Genomic DNA, 19779 nt, shown 5'->3' with positions numbered 1-19779 from the left:
TTCTGATTGACATGACAGCTACTTTCTCAGTGCTCCCCTCCCTCCTTGGATCCTGTTTTCCTTTCCCAGGTCTCAGTAATGGGTATTAATGATCTCCCTTCTAAGCCTTTTACCACTCAACCCATTCTCAGTACCTTTGACAAACGAGTACTCACCCATTCCTTTCTAATTATCCCTACATGCCCAATTCCATTGCTAGGTAGAGACCTCCTGGCTAAACTTGGAGCTGTGTTTCACTGTGAGTCAATCAAACCTAGTTCACCTGACCAGCCTTTAGTTCTATTCTCCTTAGCACTCTTTCCCTTTGAGCCCCTTTCTACACTACCTTTATTACCACACATTGTCAACCCCATTGTATGGGATCTTTCCATTCCTTCTATAGCCTCTCACCACCAGTCTGTTCTTTTTACTCTCTTCCTGCTAGACTCCAATTCCCTATCTCCACATGACACTGCAAAAGTTTAAAATCCATTGTTACTCGCCTACTTTCCAGTAAGCTTCTTATCCCCTAGTGTTTCTTGCAATATGTTGATGATCTTTTATTGTGTAGCCCCTCATATCAACTTTCATGCACTCATACTGCACAGCTTCTTGGTTTCCAAGGGATACAGGGTATCTCTCTCCAAGGCCTGTCTCTCCTCAAAGTCATATATCTCAGTTTTCAATTAGCCCCACCACTAGCCAAGTCATTAAAAGCCTCCAGCCACCTGAAACTGCTGATCATATCCTCTCTTTTCTTGGCTTTGTTTCCTTAGACATTAGATTCCCAACATTTCCTTACTAGAAAACCCCCTTTAGGACACAGCAAAAGCCACCTCACAAGGAACCCTAGATTCACCCCAGAGAGTTAAAAAGCTTTCCTCAAGCTCCAGCATCTCCTCTTACAGTCTCCACCCTTTGCATTGCCAAATCATCTAAACGTTTCCATGTATACACTGATGAAAAATGGGGTATTGCTGTTGTCTTGGCTCAGCCTCTTGGACCCACCTGTACCCCGACTTGCATTTCTCTCTAAGCAGCTCGATGTTACCACCCAGGGATAACAACCCTGCTTGCAATCCCGAGCAGTAGCAACTCTCTTCACTAAAAAGGCGCTTAAACTCACCCTAAGAAGCCCTCTGCAAGTCTTTTCTAGCTATAGACTTCGAGATCTGCTTTCCCGGAACCTGCTTTCCCACCGATTCCTATCTTTGCTCCCCGCTGGGTGGATACAGGAGCTCCATCTACTTTTTCTCGAGAACCCTGAGCCCGGCCACCCTACTTCCAGTAGATACCTGGACTTATTATGACCATGGCTGCCCTGAAGTTCTTGAAGATATGAGCTCTTTACTTCCCTCCCTATCTGACCAACCTATCCCAAATCCAGACCATACTCTTTCTATGACCTCTGAAGGTTACCATTAGGCAACCTATGCTGTAGTTTTCATAAACAAAGTGTGGAAAGTAGCAACTTACTTCCTATTGCCTTAGCCCATATCCAACATAGCAACAGCCCATAGCAACACTCTGCTTACCATCCTTTCTGAGCCCCTTTGATCTGAGGTACAGCCAACCGTTTCTGCTGAACCATAACTAACCGACTGAACTCCTTCTTTTAGCGCCATATCTTTCTCATCTCTCCCTCATTAGGCAATTACTCTGGGAACACTCAGACCACTGCATGCCCGGACCCTTGCCTGAAAGTCTAGACCAGACAGCTAGTCACCCCAGGAGATGCTGTCCTCATCAAATGGCGTGCACCCAAACCTCTTCAGCCATGCTAAGACAGACTTTACACAGAGATCCTAACTACCCCCACAGTGGTTAAAGTAATACGTAACCCCCGTTGGTACCACCTTTCCCAGGTGAAGCATTCTCCTTTCATTGAGCACACCTCCTATACCTCTCAAGTGGTGGGCACCTACTCTTCACCTCACTCAAACCCCAAGCCCTAAGTATTTCTTCATATTGTTATTAATCACTCCCTGCCTTTTTGAATTCTTATTTCACAGGATAAAAAAAAAAAAAAGACCAACTTGAACCAGCTGCTGTGACATCCATATTCTCACCTGCCTACTGGTCCTGGGCCATCCCAGTCCAGCCTCTGAGCCCCAGACCCTCACTCCTGTTCAGCTAGGAAGTAGCTAGAAAGAATACCTCACTCTTTTTCCTCACTAAAGAGGCTGGAAGGTCAGGCCCAGACCAAGGTCTAAGGGGGAACTAAGGATTCAAAGAATATCAAAATATCAACAAAGGGAGTGAACAGCCTTGCCCATCTGATTAAACTGACCAAAAGGAACCACAATGGAATGTCCCTTCCTAAAGACCCTTACTATAAAACCTGCCCTATTCCACCTTAAGGCATGGTATTTGGGTGGTCTGTTCCTCTCCTTGTTTCTCTCTCTGTAGACCAAGGAATTCCACCTGGGAGACCTCTTAATAAAGTTTCTTTAGCTCCCCCCCTTTTTTTTTTTTTTAAATAATCTCCTCTAAGATCCGTATCTCTAAGAAGTGGAGTTTCTTTCAGTTTAATGCTGGTGAGTTTGAGAACATGGTGCCTCAAAAGTGCCTTATTCCAGATGGTTGTGGAGTGAAATACACCCCCAACTGTGGCCCCTTGGACAAGTGGGGTCCTTGCATTCGTGAAGACCTCGGTTAGCACTGCCCTGTCTTAGCCTGTGGTGCCAATAAATTAAACTTCCTGACCAAAAAAAAAATCTTCTCTAAATGTCAGTTTTCTAAACTTATGTATCTAAAGTCGTTGTTGTTGTGTACTGTAGAGTCAGAACTGACCCATAGCTGACCCTCTGGTGGGTTTTCAGAGGCAGTTAATAGCATGGGAGGAGACTGCCCATCCTTCTCCCACAGAGCAGCTGGTGGCCTTGAACCATGTGCCTTAGGGGTTGCAGGCCACCAGAGCTCCCTCTATCTAAAGAGGGGAGGCCCAGTTATGAGGCTGCTGCAGGGAGCTGAGAGATACTGGGAGTGTGAACTAGGTAGAGGGAGAGACAGCAAGAGGTTTGAGACATAATTAACAAAATGCACAATCAACTATAAAACATCCTCTCTCTAGATACACACAGATAGTTGTTAGAACTGGTAATAAGATTTTAAGATTTTATATTTGCACCTACTATCAAGTATTGTGGTGGTTCAAATCCGCCAGTGGTTCCTCAGAAGAAAGACAGCCAGCCTCCTGGCACCACAGCTCCCTGGACCACTTGGAGTCATTGGCTTCTGCCATGGTGTCATTGGCTTCTGCCATGGTGGTGACACAGCAGCGTAGGGCCCCCCGTGGAGGGCAGGGAAAGAGGGGTGAGGATGTATAGTAGGTCAGTGTGAATAATCGTCAAGAAATTGTGGTTAGCAGTGAAACATGGGCAAGAGTTTCAAGTTAACAAGAAATATTGATGAGAGACTGGATTGCAGATGTTTTCATCTCTGGTTGTTTGTCTAATGTGGATATTTTTATTCATTTTTTTAAAAGCCCACCTATTACTTGTTCTTGCTGCTGTTAGGTGTCCTCAAGTCAAGTTACACACACCAACCCTGGGAACCCTGCCCTCTCCAAGCCAGCCACATCATCTCTGACACACTTGGGGCCATTGCTGCAGTCACTGTGTCAATCCATCTGCTTGAGGGGCTTCCTCTCTTTTGCTGGCCCTCCACCTTTCCAAGCATGATGGGCCTTTTCCAAGGAAGAGCCCTTCCTAGCAACGTGCCCAAAGTACGTGAGCCAGAGCGTCACCATTCTTGCCTTGAAGGAGCATTCTAGCTTCACTTTCCCCAGGACATAGATAATCTGTTGTTTCGGCAGAACTGGTAATAACATCCATACACATTGCAGACAGGGCCTACTGTTCACGAAATGAGAATGAAGTCCTAATTAGGAAGCAGAAGATCCTCAGAGCTCCGCGGGAGAAAGATGGGCAGTCTCCTCCTATGTGATTTACTGCCTCTGAAAACCTTGTGCAGGGTCAGCTGTGGGTCAGTTCTGACTCCTTGGCATACAACACCCTCACCACATGGCCTCTCCAGCCACAGGCTTGCCATGCTTTCTCCTGTCCACCCTTGCTCCCATAACTGAAGTTAGCATCTCATTTTAGACATTTTTGTGTAACTTGGAGTCTGGTGCCAGGTATCACTGCTGTCTTCCTGGATCTAGGTCGCTCCACTCGACCCCACATGCTGGCCATCACTCTCAAACCTGCCCACTTAGTTTCACTCCTGCAGAAGCCCCTCACGCTGCCAGCAAAGGTAGAGACAGGACAGAGAGGAGCGAGAATGGGACTTCGCAGACGAACCAGATGTGCATAGTCTGTTTTCTCCTTCTCCCATCTGAGTGACCCTGACAAGCCTCTTTGTCCGTCAAACGGGGGTTGTTAGTACGATATGAAGATGCTAATATCTCGTGACAAAAAAGCTGTCAGCTATGGGCTGTAAGGTTCCAAAGGCTGTGGCCACTTCTGCCTGGCACAGAACTAACAGTAAGGAGGGCTGTCAGGTTAGCGTGGACGCCGGGAGCCGCCGCAGGAAGGATGCTTCAGCCCCACCAGACGGTCGATCACATGACCCCAGGATGCTGCCACCCCCCCCCATGCGTGTGCTGGTCCGGTGACCCGTCCATCCGTCCGTCCGTCCCCCACCCCTGGCGATCCTGACTCGCAGGCGGCTCACGCGCCTTTGCAGCCCGGCCTCTCGCCACGGACCTCACGTACCAGCCAGCCGCCGCCCCGCCCCTCCAGCAGCTCGGCTTCGCGGCCGCGCCCGCGGGGCTGGCGCGCTGATTGGGGCGCCCGGGCAGTAGGCGGCCCGCGGGCGCACACACCCTCCCCGCCTGGCCAATGGGCGCGCGCGCGTCACCAGCGGGCGGGGCCTTGCCAAGCCACATTTGCACGAAACTCGAGCTCCAGAGTCGTCCGACTTCTGAGACAGCAGCGTGTTACCGAGCAGGCAACCTCGGGAGCATCGGTGTGGAGCGAGGATCTGGAGGTCTGACGGTTCGCGGCGCAGACTAGCACGCCTGCCTCTCCAAGTCGAGGCGCAGGGAGCGGGCAGTGGCTGACGCCGGCTGCCAGACTCCTGACGGTTAAGTTGTGGGACTCGTCGCCCGGAGCGGTACCTGGGAGTCCCCTCCGGGCGCGCCAAATCGGATCTTTTGTGTGCCATCGGGACTCGGTCCAGAGCGGCCTGCGCTGCCCGCCTTCCCTCGCACACTCGGCCTCACTTTCCCAGTTGAGCGCGCCCACTCCGCCAAGATGATCGCGTCGCATCTGCTCGCCTACTTCTTCACCGAACTGAACCACGACCAAGTGCAGAAGGTAAGAGCGCGCGCGTGCGCGGGGCCCGGCGGGGTCCCACCGGGTTGCCTGGGCCCCCTGGAACTTCCCCGGGCAACTGTCAGATGGGCACTCCCTCTCTACCCGAGGAATCCGTTTCCTCCCCATTTGGGGCCCCGTGCAAAAAGTCTGGCCTTTCGGAACTGCCGTGCGCGCCACGTTTGCTGAGCTGCGCGCGCGAGCGAGTGGCCGGCGCGCGCTTCCCCGTTTCCTGCCACCCTGCACGTTCCTTTCCCTCCGAAAAAGTTCCTCTTGGCCTCTTTGTGAGTCTGGGAGCCCGAGGGGCGGGTCGCCCGGAGCGGAGTCGGGGACTGCCGGGCACACGTGGGATGACCCTGGCCTGCGGTAGCCGGATTCTGGCGAGAACACGTGGGGAGAGTCGCGGCTGACGGCGGAGGCTCTGCCGCCGGCCGCGGGGGCCGCCTGGGGTCTCTACTGTGGAACGTGCCGCGCGCCCCAGGCCGTTCCGGGGGCCCAGCGGAGGTGGGATTAGAGGGAAGCCGGCTTAGGGAGGGCGGGGGAGGGCGCCGTAGGGTTTCACTTGCCGCCCCCCGCCCCGGAACTACGCAGCGCTGGGGTGCCTGACTGCCCCGCCTCGTGTCCCAGGACCGCCTCCTTGGGGGGAATGCTGGTCTTTGAATGCGTAAACCTTAAGTGGAGAAGATCAGTCTTTGAACATTTTTGAGATTTTCTGAATGAGAGTTCTTCCCCATCCTGTCTCCCCGCCCACCTCACCCCCAGGCTTGGTTATTTACATAAGAAAAGTGCCTCGGGTCCTGCGCAGAGATACTCTCTCCTGGTGTCTCTGAGTGTGACAGTGGGGAGCAGGGGAGGGCCGGGCCCTGGCAGCCCCCAGATCCCTGGGGTAGGCCCTCCGTTTGCACCTCGCTAGCACGTGAGGGAGGGCGGGCTGAGTTGGGACCGGAGGAAGGCTGAGTGCTGTGGCAGTCCATGAGCTTGGCTCGATTGCATACTTGTTGTTTTAGCGCCAGGTGGGGACACAGTTTTGGGGAACAGTGATACCGTTCGCGGCGGATACCTGCTCATACACCAGCTCTGGAGGGTCGGGAGTGCCAAGGAGAGGGTTGTGGGCTAGCGTGATAATTGCAGAGTTGGAGTGGTCACGTCGTGACTCGGACTGTAAGAGGGTCCCCGGGTTTGAGTCCTGTCCTGACTCCTTCCCGGGAAGTGTGTCTGTGGGCCACCGTGCTGCTGGAGCCCTCTCTGGGCTTCTCCTTCTCAAGAGCTGACTTTGAGAGGGGGAGGCTTCATCCAAGGGAGGGTTTCTCCTCCGGAGACCTGAGGCAGGGTCAGCTGGGAGTGGGGTTCAGCTCCGTGGCAGGGAGAGCTTTTTGAGGACTCGGGGGGGGGGGGGGGGGAAGAGGTGTTTGGCCTTATTTCCTCCGAATTATGATAGGGGCAGAATTGAGTGATTATCAAATAGGTGCTGGCTGCAGGTCTGGGTGAGTCAGAAGGTTCACTCCCTGGGACAGTCAGTTAGGAAGGGGAGAGTCAGAGGATGGTTTAAAAGCATCTTTTCAAGTTGCCTGTTGGGCGGCCTGAGTGTATGATGCAACAGGCAGACACTAGCGCCTTGTGACACTGGTGCCTGGGGGTCCTAACGCCATCTGCTTTCGGCCAGGAGCTGTGTTTTCCAGTTAGGATGAGGAAAGGGGCTGTTTGCTCACTTTTACTTCATTTTGGAACTTTATCAACTGTGAATAGCATTGGCTTTGTCACTGGGTATCCCTGGATGGTTAACACGCCTAATTCCTGACAGAAAGGTTTCAGGTTCAAGGTTTTCAGGTTTACAGTTCAGAGTTGCCTTAAAGTGAGATGAATGGATTTGGAAAGGTCATGGCCCTTTGAAAGCCCCCAGGCCCCCGGCATTCTAATAAGTGGGTATATCATCATCTCTGTTTGGTGATGAGGAGACAGGCATGGTGAGGTTAAGAGACCTGCGGGTCTTGGGGGGAAGACCCAGGCGTAAGATACAAGGATTAGGAGAGGCCGCACCTTGGGGAAACTCCCTGTAGGCCAGGTGAGGGCTGGGAGGGGCTTGAGGAGAGTTACATTCCACCTTTAATCCTTTTAAGCTCATGGCTTATCAGGTCTTGGGCTTCCAGAGTCTGTCTGTCTGCACACATGTGTTTTGGGGAACACAGTTCCATCAGTGACACCTAGTGTGTGGCTTGTAGAGTTGAGAGGAGGGTTTGAAGGAACTGAGGGGAAACTGCTGGTGGGAACCTCTCTCCGCAGAGCATGCTGGACCAGGTCATGAACGTGGCTGCCCCGGGCCAGCTTACCTGTCTTCCTTTCCACACACTGCCCTTCTGTGCCCAGAAAACATTGGTGGTAGGAAGGTTCTGTGGGCTTGGCTTCATGTTATGAGTCTCCAGGGAGTACGAGCGGCTTGCCCTCTATCACCTGAGTGGATTGGAATCCCCTCTCAGGTTCCTCACCAGAGCCAGCATTCTTTTTCCTTTTAACACCACTTTTCAAAGTTGGACTTTTCCAGTGCCCCGAGGAGTCTGGGGCAGCTGGGGGCCTTTTTTTTTTTTAGGGGGCGTGTGTAATAACATAAACCTGGCAGCCAGAGAAAGGAAGTCTGAGGTGTGAAAGAGCTGGGGAGCCTTAGGAAACGGGCTTTCTTTGTTCAGCCCTTCCCCTTCCAGAGGCGGAGTCTTGATAAGAAAGAGGTTCCTCATTATCACTGTTGAGTTTTGAAGTCAGCCAGTTCTGTTTTCTAACCCTGTGAGCTGCCTGTTTTGTTTTCTAACCCTGTTGGAGCAATAGCAGTGGGGTGGGTCACCCTGAACCCCAGACAGGATGTGTCTTCATACCCTCTGGTCACGTGGCTCTGCTTTCTTCCAATGTGGGCTTTCTCAACCTGGGCACTGTTGACATTGCCCACCAGATGGTTCGTGTGAGGGTGGACCAGTCTGCAAGGAAGAGCTGGGTGGCTCCCTACCTACAGGGGCGAAGCTTGGAAAGCCTTTTCTGTTCTGTGTCCAGCAGTAGCTTTCAACGGTGCCTTTGACAAAGGGAAGCTGGAGGACTGCTACTGGCATACAAACGGGTAGATGCCAGGGATGCTTCTGACCCTCCTGCAGCACCCAGGGGCCCCCTGGGCAGTCACCCGGCTCCGGCTGCCCACGGTGCCCGTCCGCAGTGCTGAGGCTCAGGGACCAGCTTTGGAAGGCAGTCCCCTCTCTCAGCCGCTTCCCTTGTCACCAGAGCGGGCTGCACCGGGTCATGTGGCTAGTTGGTAGGCCCAAGCAGGGCAGGGACCCAGGGCTCCTCACCTCCACAGTGGGTTCCACAGTGAGGTGGGAACTTTCATAAAAGCTGGCAGCAGACCCCGAGCTATCAGCAGATGTCCAAACTCCCTGGGCAAGGTGGGCTTTCAGTTGTTGATGTACTCAACACTGAAAATGTGTCCAGGGAGCCGGTGGCGGGCAAGTGGTCTGCAAGGCACAATGTCCAGGGAGCTGGCGGGCGAGTGGTCTGCAAGGCACAGTGTCCAGGGAGCTGGCGGGCGAGTGGTCGGCTCTGGCTTGGCTTCAGAGTGAGGCAGGTGTTTGAACCGCAGTTCCTGAGGGGCAAGTGGGACAGTAAAGGGCCCTGTGACACCCACCGAGGGACAGATAGCCCAGTGGACACTCAGAGAGGCTGTCCTTGGATTTGAATGTTGGCTCACAGCTTCAAGAACTTTAGGCCAGATCTCAGCCTGTTCCTCTCGTAAAATGTGAAGTGTTTGGATAACACCTTGAAAGGGCTGTTGTAAGGATTAAAGATGCACATGTGTGAGGCTCTTAGAGTACATACACAGTGAATGCTTTGTGTTAAATACAAAAGAGAAACACACAACAATGAAAGATTTTTTTTTCCCCAAAGAGAAAAGTGAAGGGTGGGGATAGGGAGGAAAATGTGCAACAATGAATGAATGGAAATCCAAGTTCTCTATTAAATTTCGTTAAAATTTCAATTAAAATAAAAGAGGAAGACACTTAGATACCATGCTATTACTAAAATAATATAATAATAATAAAATAATATAATAATATAAGTATTACTAAAAACATACAAAACAAACTGTTCCATCAAACTGATCCTGATTCACCATCAATTTCCAATCTTAATGGGAACAAATTGACTGCCTCATCTTTCTGTAGAGTGGCAGACGGGTTTGAACCACTGGCCTTTAGGTTGGCAGCCCTACATCTAACCCACTGTACCACCAGTACTTCAGTATCCACCATTCAGGACCAAAGGAGGCCTGAGGGACGGGCAGGGCAGGTCCAGGGCAGAGCGGGCAGAAGGTGGAGAGGCCTGAAGCCTCTCCAGCTTCTCAAGTCTTTTTTCTTTTCCTGGATGCAGGGGGTCCATTCTTGAGCGCCTCCTGTCTTCTGGTTTTCTCAGATGGCAGCATCCCCATTCAAGGGGTCTCTGGGGGCGGGGCGGGGGGGGCGGCTGCCTGTAGGTGGCCCTCAGGTTGAAGCGCCCTCCTGGTAAGTCATGAGAGACACTTGGAGGGTCCTGAAGGCTGACAGACCAGGCCAAGCCCTCTCAATGCTCTGGAGAGAGCCCGCGGGCAAGGCTTCCGTCCTGCTTGAGGAATTTTCCCCTTGCTGTAGAGTTTGCGAGGACATAGATACTTGCTCTCCCCTCTTGACATCTGCCCCATGCTTCAGCTACCCCTATGGAGGTTCCTGTGAAGGGAATTCCTTGGGCCTTCTGAGCAGATTGAAGACCCCCACGCCCACCCCACGCCCTCTGGTGCTTGGGCTTCAGCAGACACCTTCCACTAGCAAAGAGCTCTGAGGTGCAAAGAGCGCACCCCCAGGCGAGGCTGTGTAATCCCTTCTGCTGACACCAAGGATCCCAGGGAGCCCCAGTGAGCCTTCCCTCTGTTTCCCACCCCACCGCGAAGGCTCTGTCTTATCTATATGAGAGACCCTTCAAGTGCTGTCATATTTTAGGTATGGCCAGCTTTCGTGGACTTCCTGACCTCCCTGTCCTGGAGCGACCTCTGTAGAAAATCCTGACATTAACTGGGAGTTAAGAGATCAGCTAGTACCAGGTCCTGGGGGCCTTTGGGGCCCTCCCACCTAGCCTTCCTGCCCCTGCGCTGTGGCATTTCACACCATCTGAAAAGCCGGACCCCACCTGAGAGCCGATTCAGGACATTCGCAGCAGCCCCTTGGCCTTCCCTCCCTGAGAGACTTCCTCCTCCTCCTCCTGAACTGCCCCCCTGTCCCATCAGTTCCTTCTCCCTCTCACCTCCCTGCCCCTTCATGCCACCTCAGAGTTGTCAAGATCACAGACATGCGCCATCCTTATGACCGGGCGCCGTGACACATCCTGCCTGTGGCGACCCAGGTCATGGTCAAGGAGCTTTCCAGGGGAGGCCCTGGGCTCAGTTTTCTGGCTGAAACGTAGAGAGGGGCAGTAACTTGCTTGTGGACACACAGCCACAGTAACAGAGCTGGAGAGCACCTGGAACCCCAGCCGGGCAGCTGATGTAACAGGATGTGGCCGGTTTGAGTTTCACTTTCAGGACGCCCGCCAGGTGTCCGAGCTGGGAAGGGACTTTAGGGATCATCCGGTCCCAATCCTCTTAGAGGACGAGGAGCGGATGTGCGTTGTACCAAGGACCCAGCCTGAGTCCACACAGGACCAGTCTCAGAGCTGGCGCTCATCCGCCCCTCGCAAGAGCCTCGCAGGCTAGCCGAGTGTCTTTGACCTTGTAACCTGTGTGTGTTGTGTGCTGACCTTCCACCAGCTTGTCAGAGGCAGTAAATCATACGGGAACTGATGGCCTGTCTTTCTTCCAGCTGGTGGGTTTGAACTGTGCCTTTGAGTCATCAGTACAATTCCTTACCACTAAGCCACCAGGTCTGTGTGTAAGCTGTCCAGTTACTGTACCTCTGAGAGTGAGAGGCCGTGGCCCCACGGCTGTCAGGACTGTCTATGGGGACTTTTCTGGAAGTAGATCACCAGGCCTCTGCTGTGTGAGCGGAGGCCTCCGGTTCTGCAGCCACCGTGAGCTGGTCAGCTCGTTCCCCGCTGGGCTGGGTGGCGGCTGGTTTTCTTAAGCGTTATGGCCCTGCCCTGGCACAAGTGGGTTCTCCTGGCCACTTGTGGTGGGCATGAATGGGCAGGGCGGGGCAAGCCCAGAAGAGCGGGAACTAGACATGGTGCAGGGCAGACTACAGGGATGGGCTTCAGGAGGAGAGACAGAGCCTGGGCCTTCGTGGTTCTAGGGGAGCAGTCAGATGCCCAGATGGACAGGACGCGGGGCCTCGGAAGACCCTGGTCCAGGCCTGACCGGCAAGGTCACAAGGACCTCCGAAACACACAGGCAAACCCGCAGCTGGGAGACCTGGGGAGAGAAGAGCAGGGCACCGCAGGGCACCTGGGGTGTCGCGGCTGTGGGTCCCAACACCAGCAGTTGAGAGCTCACCTGGTGCAACCCCAGGGTTCACTGTGGCCCTCTGGCCCTCGAGGTGGATTAACGCAGCCCCTGTAGCAGTGGGCTTGAGCACATCGGAGACTGGGGAGGACGCAGGGCAGCCAGGGCTCAGGCCTGTCGCTCACAGGGCCACTTTGAAGTGAAGACGGGCAACAACGAACGGCCTTCTCCAGACAAATACTTCCCCGAGTTGTATCGATGGGTGTGATTTAAGTGGTTCATTTTTATTTTATTACTGTAGAAGAACACTATGCCCACTCTGTGCCCTTCCCTGTGTAATTGCCGGCGGGTGCCGTCGCTTCTCGCCGTTGTACTGAGCCCTTTGCACGCGAAGCCCGGTGTCCCTGGCTCTCGTGTGTTGGTACCTCGCCCTGGTGTGCAGTTGGCCAGCAAATGCTGTGTGCTGAGGACTGTCCTTCCCGCAGCTGCCCCACCATCAGGACATACTGTCTGGGCACAATGACCCCAGAGTGACAGTCCCCAAAGCCCATCTCTGGGACCCCTGACAGGAGCTGCTGCTGCCCCAGGTCTGTCTGGCTGTGATTCCAGCCGAGAGGGCAAACTGGAAGAACAGGAACTGTGTTGTGTGACTCAGGACAGGACAGCAGGATCCTGGAGGCGGGGTGCCCGCCGTCCCTCTCTGGTCAGCCCACACTTACCCTGCCGCCCTGTGAGGGACATGTGGGGACAGGTGTCCGAGGTGGCGTGGGCGCTGCAGTGAGGACCCCCGTGTGACCATTTGGTCAGCGGGTTTTCAGCACACCTGGCACTTCAAGTTGAAGGCAGGTTCATGCCTCTCTCCCAAGATCACCTTTAAAATTTTTCATTTTTCACTGGAAACATCTGGCCCTGTGACTGTGCCTTGGCACCCATCCAGGTGACACTTGCCGATGGACTTGGCTCTCCCGGCTGGTGTGGCTGGTGTCTGCGAGGGCAGGTGACATCCCTGTGCCTGGGAATAAGGCCCCTGCCGGCCACTAGCTGTGGTGAGTCCTCCCAGGAAGCCGATCTGTGTTTCGGAAGGCTTGCCTTCCTCAGTGGAGCAATGGGAAAGTGAGGGAAGCCGAATATCAAATTTAATAATAGTAGACCAAATGCCCCCAGCCCCTGCCCACCACCACCTGTTCTCACTTGCTCTAAATGGCTTTGTTCAGTGTCCGGCTTTTCTCACCCAACATTACGAGGGTTACCCATACATACTCTTAGGTGTAATTGTAGAAAGTACCTTTAACTCACAACAGAGGAGGTGTATTGTTAGAACAGGTTAAATGGACAATAGACACGTTTTTTTAAAATTAATTTTCATGAACGTTTACAGAGACTTTAGATTTCCAGTCATTCATTGTTGCACAACAGATGCGTTTTAAAAAAGGATGTGGCTCTGTCATGAATCTCAAAGAACTGTGACTTAAGGTGACCTGACTGTGTCATGAAGACAAGAACATGCTGTTAAGAAAGCAGAGATGAGCTCCACAGCCACTGGTCTGCAGCTGTTTTCCTGGTGGCAGTTGTGGCATTCCACTGTGGTAAAACAACTGTCGCACAAAAAACTCCTCTTTCTTAGTAAGACAGGAAGTTAACTTGTGTGTGACATACACGCCTATGAGGATGCTTCACTTCAAACCAACCCATGTGTTTACACGACAGTAACAAATGAGTGTTTTTTTTTTTTTAAAAAAAGCAGAGATTCATTTGGTTGGGTCAGGGGTCTAGGAAAAGGTGGGACATGTCTAGTGACTGACTGGCACTGCCTAGGGAGGGCGGGCCTGTTGTCGAGAGGGGCCAGCCCGTGGTACATCAGTCTGGGAAAGGTGGATGGTTAGAGCAAGAGAGGAAGACAGTTAAAATGGACTGACACAGTGACTGTCACAATGGGCTTGAGCTTATCAGAGGCTGTGAGGTTGGTGCCGGGCAGGGCAGGGCTCAGCTCTGTTCAGAGTCCCTGAGAGTCGTGGGCTCCTTGGTGGCTCCTCACACCCTGGAGATGCGCTTGGAGATGGTCAGCAGTGTTTCAGGAGTGAATAAAGGACATGAGTCTTGGCATCAGAATGCCCGCGGTCCTGAGCCCTGGCTCCGAGAATCCTGTGCTGTTCACGTGTATCTGACTTGCTCACCCGACTCCACCCCTCTCCGGGAGGGTGTGCCCTTGACAGGGACTGTCAAAGAGGATTTGCTCCTTCATGTCTTATTATTTTTCCTGCCTGGTCACTGAAAGGACTTGATAATTTGGCTTAACTTTCTTTGAAGAGGGTTCTAGAAAAAGTCTCTGATCAGATGTGGACAATTACTAGAAAACTTGGCTGGAGTTGAAGACAGGGGCTGAGTTTCCTGAAGTGCAGGTGGAAATGGGAAGCTCTGGTGGTGAAGTCTGTAGGGGGCTGTACTGCAGGTCCAAAGGTTCGAATCCACCACAGGAGGAAAATGGGCAGTCTCTTCACAGCCCTGGAAACTTCCTGGAGGGTCCGGTCCCTGCTCCAGGGAGTGGAGGGGTGGCAGCCGGCATGAGCCAGTATTTTCCCACGTGCTTGCTGTGGGGCAGGAAGCAGCGTGGGCAGCTGAACTTTCTCCTGGCACCAACCCTCCAGGGCACTAGCTGGCCGCGTGGGGCAGGATCAGTGGGCAGTGCCATGGTGTGGTCTTTCTGGTTGGTCCTTCCATCGTAGACGGAAGAGTTAATGCCAACTGCTATGAGAGCAGCATCCTGGGCGAGGCTTAGTTCTGTGTGGGTCACCGTGAGTCAGTCAGCACCTAACAACAACAGGAAAACATTTCTGTCTGAAACGAATGCAGCACACACCTGGAAGCCAAGGTCCTTCAAGGGCTTCTGAACCTTTCCAGGATGAATTTCATCCGTGAGGATGCCTTGCTCATTGCAGAGATGCTTCCTGGGCTGCTTCGCTGCGGTGGATACTAGCCCTTAGTGACCCTGTGAATGGCAGATCCGAACGTTGGCCTGTCCTGCATCATCACCCCAGGCTCATTCAGGATCAAGGCCATTGATGCAGTCACTGTCAGGCCATCTCATCGGGGGTCTTCCTCTTTTTAATTGACTTGTCTTTCCCGGCATGCCTTTTTCCAAGGACTGACTCCTCACAGGTCACCACATACTCGCCCCTAAGGAATCCTGGCTACATTTCTCCCAGCACAGACTTGTTCTTTTGGCTTCTACGGGGTATTCAGTGCTCTTCTCCAGCACCAAACTTCAGTGGCCTCAGTTCTGCAGTCTTCCTTGTTCATTGTCCAACTTAGAGATGCACCAGAAGCAGGTGAAAACACCCTGGCTTGCATCCTTGGAATGGCATCCTTGTTTGCTGGCACCTTAAAGAGGTCCTTCACAGATGATTTCCCCTACAGCTTTTGATGTCTCAACTGTTGCTACCTCGGCTGATGGTGGATCCCAGTAAAATGAAGTTGTTGACAGTTTAGCCTACAGAGTGTCAATTCTCTTATCTGCCAAAGCTCTCCCTTCAGCCCAGGCGTGTTTGAGTTCATAACATGAGCTGTTGCTAGCTTTTAACCTCCTAAAGGGCAGGGATCTTGATTTTCCAAGAACATTGTTTCTGGACACTGTGCTACTATGTTAGGGTTGATGTGCAAGAGTTACATGAAATGGAATAAAGCAGTTTGGCAACAGCAGTCAGCCATCAAGGGTTGAATGTTACAAATCTTTCTTAGGTGCAAGTTCAAATTCAAGGCTTTTCTTTTGTCTGTGATTTCTTTTCAAGGCTTTGTAGGACTTTGTAACACATTAGAGAATAAACTGGGTTAAAGTTTGAGTATTGCTGTTATCTAGGTATGAGGGTATCTTCCCCCTGGGACCACTTAAGGTCACCTCAGGACCCCACATGGGGTCGGGCGGCTAGCAAATCAGCCGGTCAATGGCATTTGGCCTGGGAGATGAGATGGCCCACTGACATTGTCATTTGCTATTTTTGACAATAGTTAGTCAACTGGGGATCTTGATTCTAGTTGCCATGTGAGTTTGACCGAGGCTGTTCCCTGCTGGGCCTCAGTTTCGTGGGGTCCTTTTCAGCTCCCACCTCCAGACTAGGACTGCCTGTGACCCATCCAGGCCACACTGTAGGATAGATCCCCTTGGAGAATGAATGGCCTTTTGTCCAGTTCATTGATTGCACTGTCACCGAGACACAGTTTCCTCCCTGCCCCCAGCGTGGGCACTTAACGGGATGGCCTCCCCTCACTGGATATGATCTTGTTTTAGGAAGGATCTGAGGATTTCTCTGGCTTCCCCTGCCCCGACCCTCAATTGTACTGTAGAGGAAGCTAGCATGTCAGAATGAGATATGGAAAAAGAGAAACTAACCCAAATTGCCCAACGAGGAAGTTCTAATCTACCAAGATTGCGTCCAAGACAGCTGTCTCTCTGACACACCCCACTCGCAGGCAGGCAGGCCCTCCCTTGGCCAGCTCCACTTCCCCAGCCCCGGCCACTCCTTTCACCTCCTCTCTCTCCAGCCAGCGAAATGCAAAGAGAAGCCACCCAGCCTTGGGAGGCCTCACACCAGCAATAATAGAAAAAGGAGGAACGATTTGAGGAAAGAGCTTTTACTTTGTTAACCCTGAGTGTGAGTGACTAAGTCAGGTTGGGAAATGTCGTATAGTGTTCCAAAGGTGACGACATTGGCACAAGAGATTCTGGAAGAAAGAAAAAAAAGGGGGGGGGGTGGAACTTGAGCACTCTGGAGCAAGCCAGGGCTGTTTCACTGCTGGTCTAATGTCTTGATCAACTATTGTTGTTATTGTTAGAGATACCTTCTGAACTGACTCATAGCTAGTTTTCAGAGACGGAAAAACACACGGGAGGAGACTGTCCATCTTTCTCCCACCGAGCAGCTGGTGGATTTGAACTCTGTGCCTTTGCATTGGCTGTACAACCCCTTACCAGAGCTTTTATTTTATTTTATTTTGTGTGAGTGTACCGTCAAATCAGATCTGACTGGTACAGGAGGAGATTGTTCCTCCTTCCCCGGCAGAGCATCTGGTGGATTTGAACCGTGCACCTCTGGAATTGTAGTTGCAGCTCCTTACCACTAGGCCACCAGAGCTCCCCTACCAGAGCTTACTTTTTAACCAGATAACTTTCAAAGACTCCAGGGGAAAAAAAGTGGTCAGATGACCTTTGGATAAGCATATCCCTGGCACAGAGAAGGATTGAATTCTGTGACAGGGATACCATTTTAAAGGGGGGGAGGCATGCCTGACCCTCCACCCTCAGGTGTGAGGTCAGTCAGTCTGTGGCAGATCTTGGGAATTCTCTATTGTTACTCTTCACTGTCACCGAGTGTCCTGTGGTCCACAGTGGCTGTTTGCACAGCTCTGGACCTTGCCCTGCTGTGGACCATCCCCACAGTCTCTGTCGTCCTCCAGCCCATGGCTGTGGTCCTGGTGATAACAGTCCACCTCGCAGAGGTCTTCCTCTCATTCTTCCCACTTCTTTTCTTTGTCCAAAGGCTGGCTGCTCCTAGCACAAATATGTGAGGCCGTTTGCCTCTGAGGGACATTCTGATTTACTTCCTCCAAGAAAGATTTGTTTGTTCTGCAGTTCTTGGTGTCTTTACTACTTGGCTAGCATCACAGTGCAGCCGTTGTAAAGGCATCAGTTCTTCAGTCTTCCTTATATATTGTCCCATTTTCAGATGCATCAGAAATAACTGAAAATTCCATGGCTCCGATCCGGCACGTTGGCCTTTAAATGCTCTTTAACTCCAAAGAGTGGTCCTTGACAATGTGTTTCTCCACCACAACATGGGTTTGGTTTTTTCTTTAAAAACTTATTTTGTGTGTGTGTGTACCATCAAATCAGATCTGACTGGTACAGGGGGAGATTGCCCCTCCTTCTCCAGCCGAGCATCTAGTGGATTCTAACCGCGTACCTCTGGGATTGCAGTTCAGCTTCTTGCCACTAGGCCACCAGAGCTCCCTACAACATGGTTCTTTGATTTGACTATTGCTACCATGGTTAACGATCATGGATCCAAGTAAAAGGCAGGCATTTGCTCCTCTAGTCTTCTGCATCTGTCAGGATGTTATGAATAGTCTAGCGGGGAAGATTTTTGTTTCCTTGATCTTGAGATCTAACCCACATTGAGGATTCTTACGAAAAACCCTCATGAGATTCGGACGTGTAGCCAAGCACGAAGGGCAGAAAGGAGACTAGCAAAGGTCAGAAGGAGAGCGTTGGTCTCGGATTAAAGGAGAGCTTTGTAGCCCCCAGGTGGACCTCAGAACACTCACCCTTCCCTCTCAATAGGTTGCCCTCACCCCGGTGCCATGTGGCGTCGATTAGGTAAGAGAGGAAACAGGCGATGTTGAAGTTCTGACCTTTTTGTTGCCCCAGGGGCTGCTGATTCTTCAGATCCTGTGAATATTTTTCAGGCGTTGTTCCATTGTGCATACCTCACCCCTGTGGGCCTAGAACTGCATCTTTCTAATACACTGCGGGTCAAGTTTATGGGCGTTTGGAGCACACGTCCCTTCCCTTGCAGTCCATGATGGTGAGGGTGCTAGTTTTTCACTCTGTTGTCCCTGACCACGTTCACCTGGATCAGCGGTGCCTGCAGGGCTGAGCGGCCGCCTGTGGTGTGGGGAAGCTGCACCCTGGGGGACTCACACTCTTTTGAGTGACCCCATTAAGCTCCGGGGGTTACAGCCTTTTACCCGGTGTCACCGGCACCTGCAGCTTGAGTCTGGGAGCTCCAAGGTGAAAGGGTGAAAGGGGGGACAGCCTCTTGGCCTCTTCCACATCCTTTTTTCTGCTGATGCTCCGCTTGGAAGTTCCACTTACTTTCTTTTCCTTTTTTTTATGTGATGGAAACCATGGCCCTTGGGTCACCCTAGAAACTAGAGCAGGAGTTGCTGGTCCTGCACTAAGGGGGGCTGGTGTCACAGGGCAAGTGAGGGTTGTGGCTCTGAGGACCCCACCTGAGGCCAGGCAGCACCTGTGTGACCAGTACAACACTGATGCCAAAGCTTTGCAGACTGGTGGTGGGAATGAAGCCAGTAAAGCTCACAGGGGGGACCCAGCAGTTAATGACTGGGGGAGCTCTGGTGTCTTAGTGGCGCTGTCAATGCAAAGGTGTGCGGTTCAAATCAATCCATCAGCTGTTCTGCGGGAGAAAGACTGGCAGGCTCCCCCCCCCCCCCCCCCCCGGGTGATTTACAGCTTCTGCAAACCTGTTGGATGGTCAGCTGTGAGCCAGTTCTGACTTGGACCATCAGCACAGCCCGTGACGTCTCGTTGAGGGTCTTCCTCTCTTTTCCTGAGCTCCTGCCTTTCCCAACGTGACGCCTCCTTGTTAATGTGTCTCACCACCCTTGCCTGAAAGAACTCCCCGGTTGTACTTTTTCCTGGACAGATTTGTCCGTCCTTTTGCCAGGCCCTAGGATACTCGGGGTGCTCTCAGCCAGCACCACACTTGAGAGGCACCCCCACTCTTTGGTCACTCTTGGGTCCGGCCCACCTTAGTCTTTGCTTATTACTTTGGCTTGTTAGCACTTTAAAGAGGTCTTTGACAGATTTCCCTAGTTTCAGTAAAGGGTGACCATTTCATTTGTCTGATTTATTTTATTACCTCCCTATGGAGCTCTAGGGAGTGGTAGGGCGTTGCACTGCCAACCCAGAAGTCAGCAGTTCAAATCCACTGAGGAGAAACACAAGCATCTCTTCACAGGTTATTTAAAGTCTCTGAATACCTGTTTGAGGCTCAGCTGTGAGTAGGTCCCACCTTGATGGCAGAGACCAACAACAGGTAGAGAGGAAAGATGCGAAGGATGAGCTGGGTTTCCAACAAGCCGACGGTTTAAATATGAAGATCAGTTAGGAAGGGTTCTCCTTTGGGAAAGGAGGTGGGAGCATTGGGTGATAATGTCCGAGGACATGTTTGCTGCCCCCCTAAGCCCTGCTTAGCTGGCTCCATGGCCTGTGTGCTCCGGCGCCTGCTCCCCAGGACCGTGCTGGGTGACCAC

The 19779-nt window shown here is 52.4% G+C and overlaps 1 protein-coding gene across 1 annotated transcript in view; it reads left to right on the top strand.

Annotated features, from left to right (window-relative positions):
- The first annotated feature begins 5171 nt into the window (after positions 1–5171).
- HK2 (hexokinase 2) overlaps positions 5172–19779 on the top strand; it is a 46427-nt gene continuing 31819 nt past the window's right edge. The window contains exon 1 of the mRNA XM_006880822.1: positions 5172–5300. Coding sequence (XP_006880884.1) covers positions 5238–5300 — 63 coding nt within the window. The 5' untranslated portion in view covers positions 5172–5237. The remainder of the gene's footprint in view (positions 5301–19779) is intronic.

Source organism: Elephantulus edwardii, unplaced genomic scaffold, assembly GCF_000299155.1.
Source record: "Elephantulus edwardii isolate Elephantulus edwardi_28Jun2011 unplaced genomic scaffold, EleEdw1.0 scaffold00011, whole genome shotgun sequence".
Lineage (NCBI taxonomy): Eukaryota > Metazoa > Chordata > Mammalia > Macroscelidea > Macroscelididae > Elephantulus > Elephantulus edwardii.
Note: the sequence above shows the minus strand (reverse complement) of the source record. Positions and strands in the feature narration are given on the sequence as shown.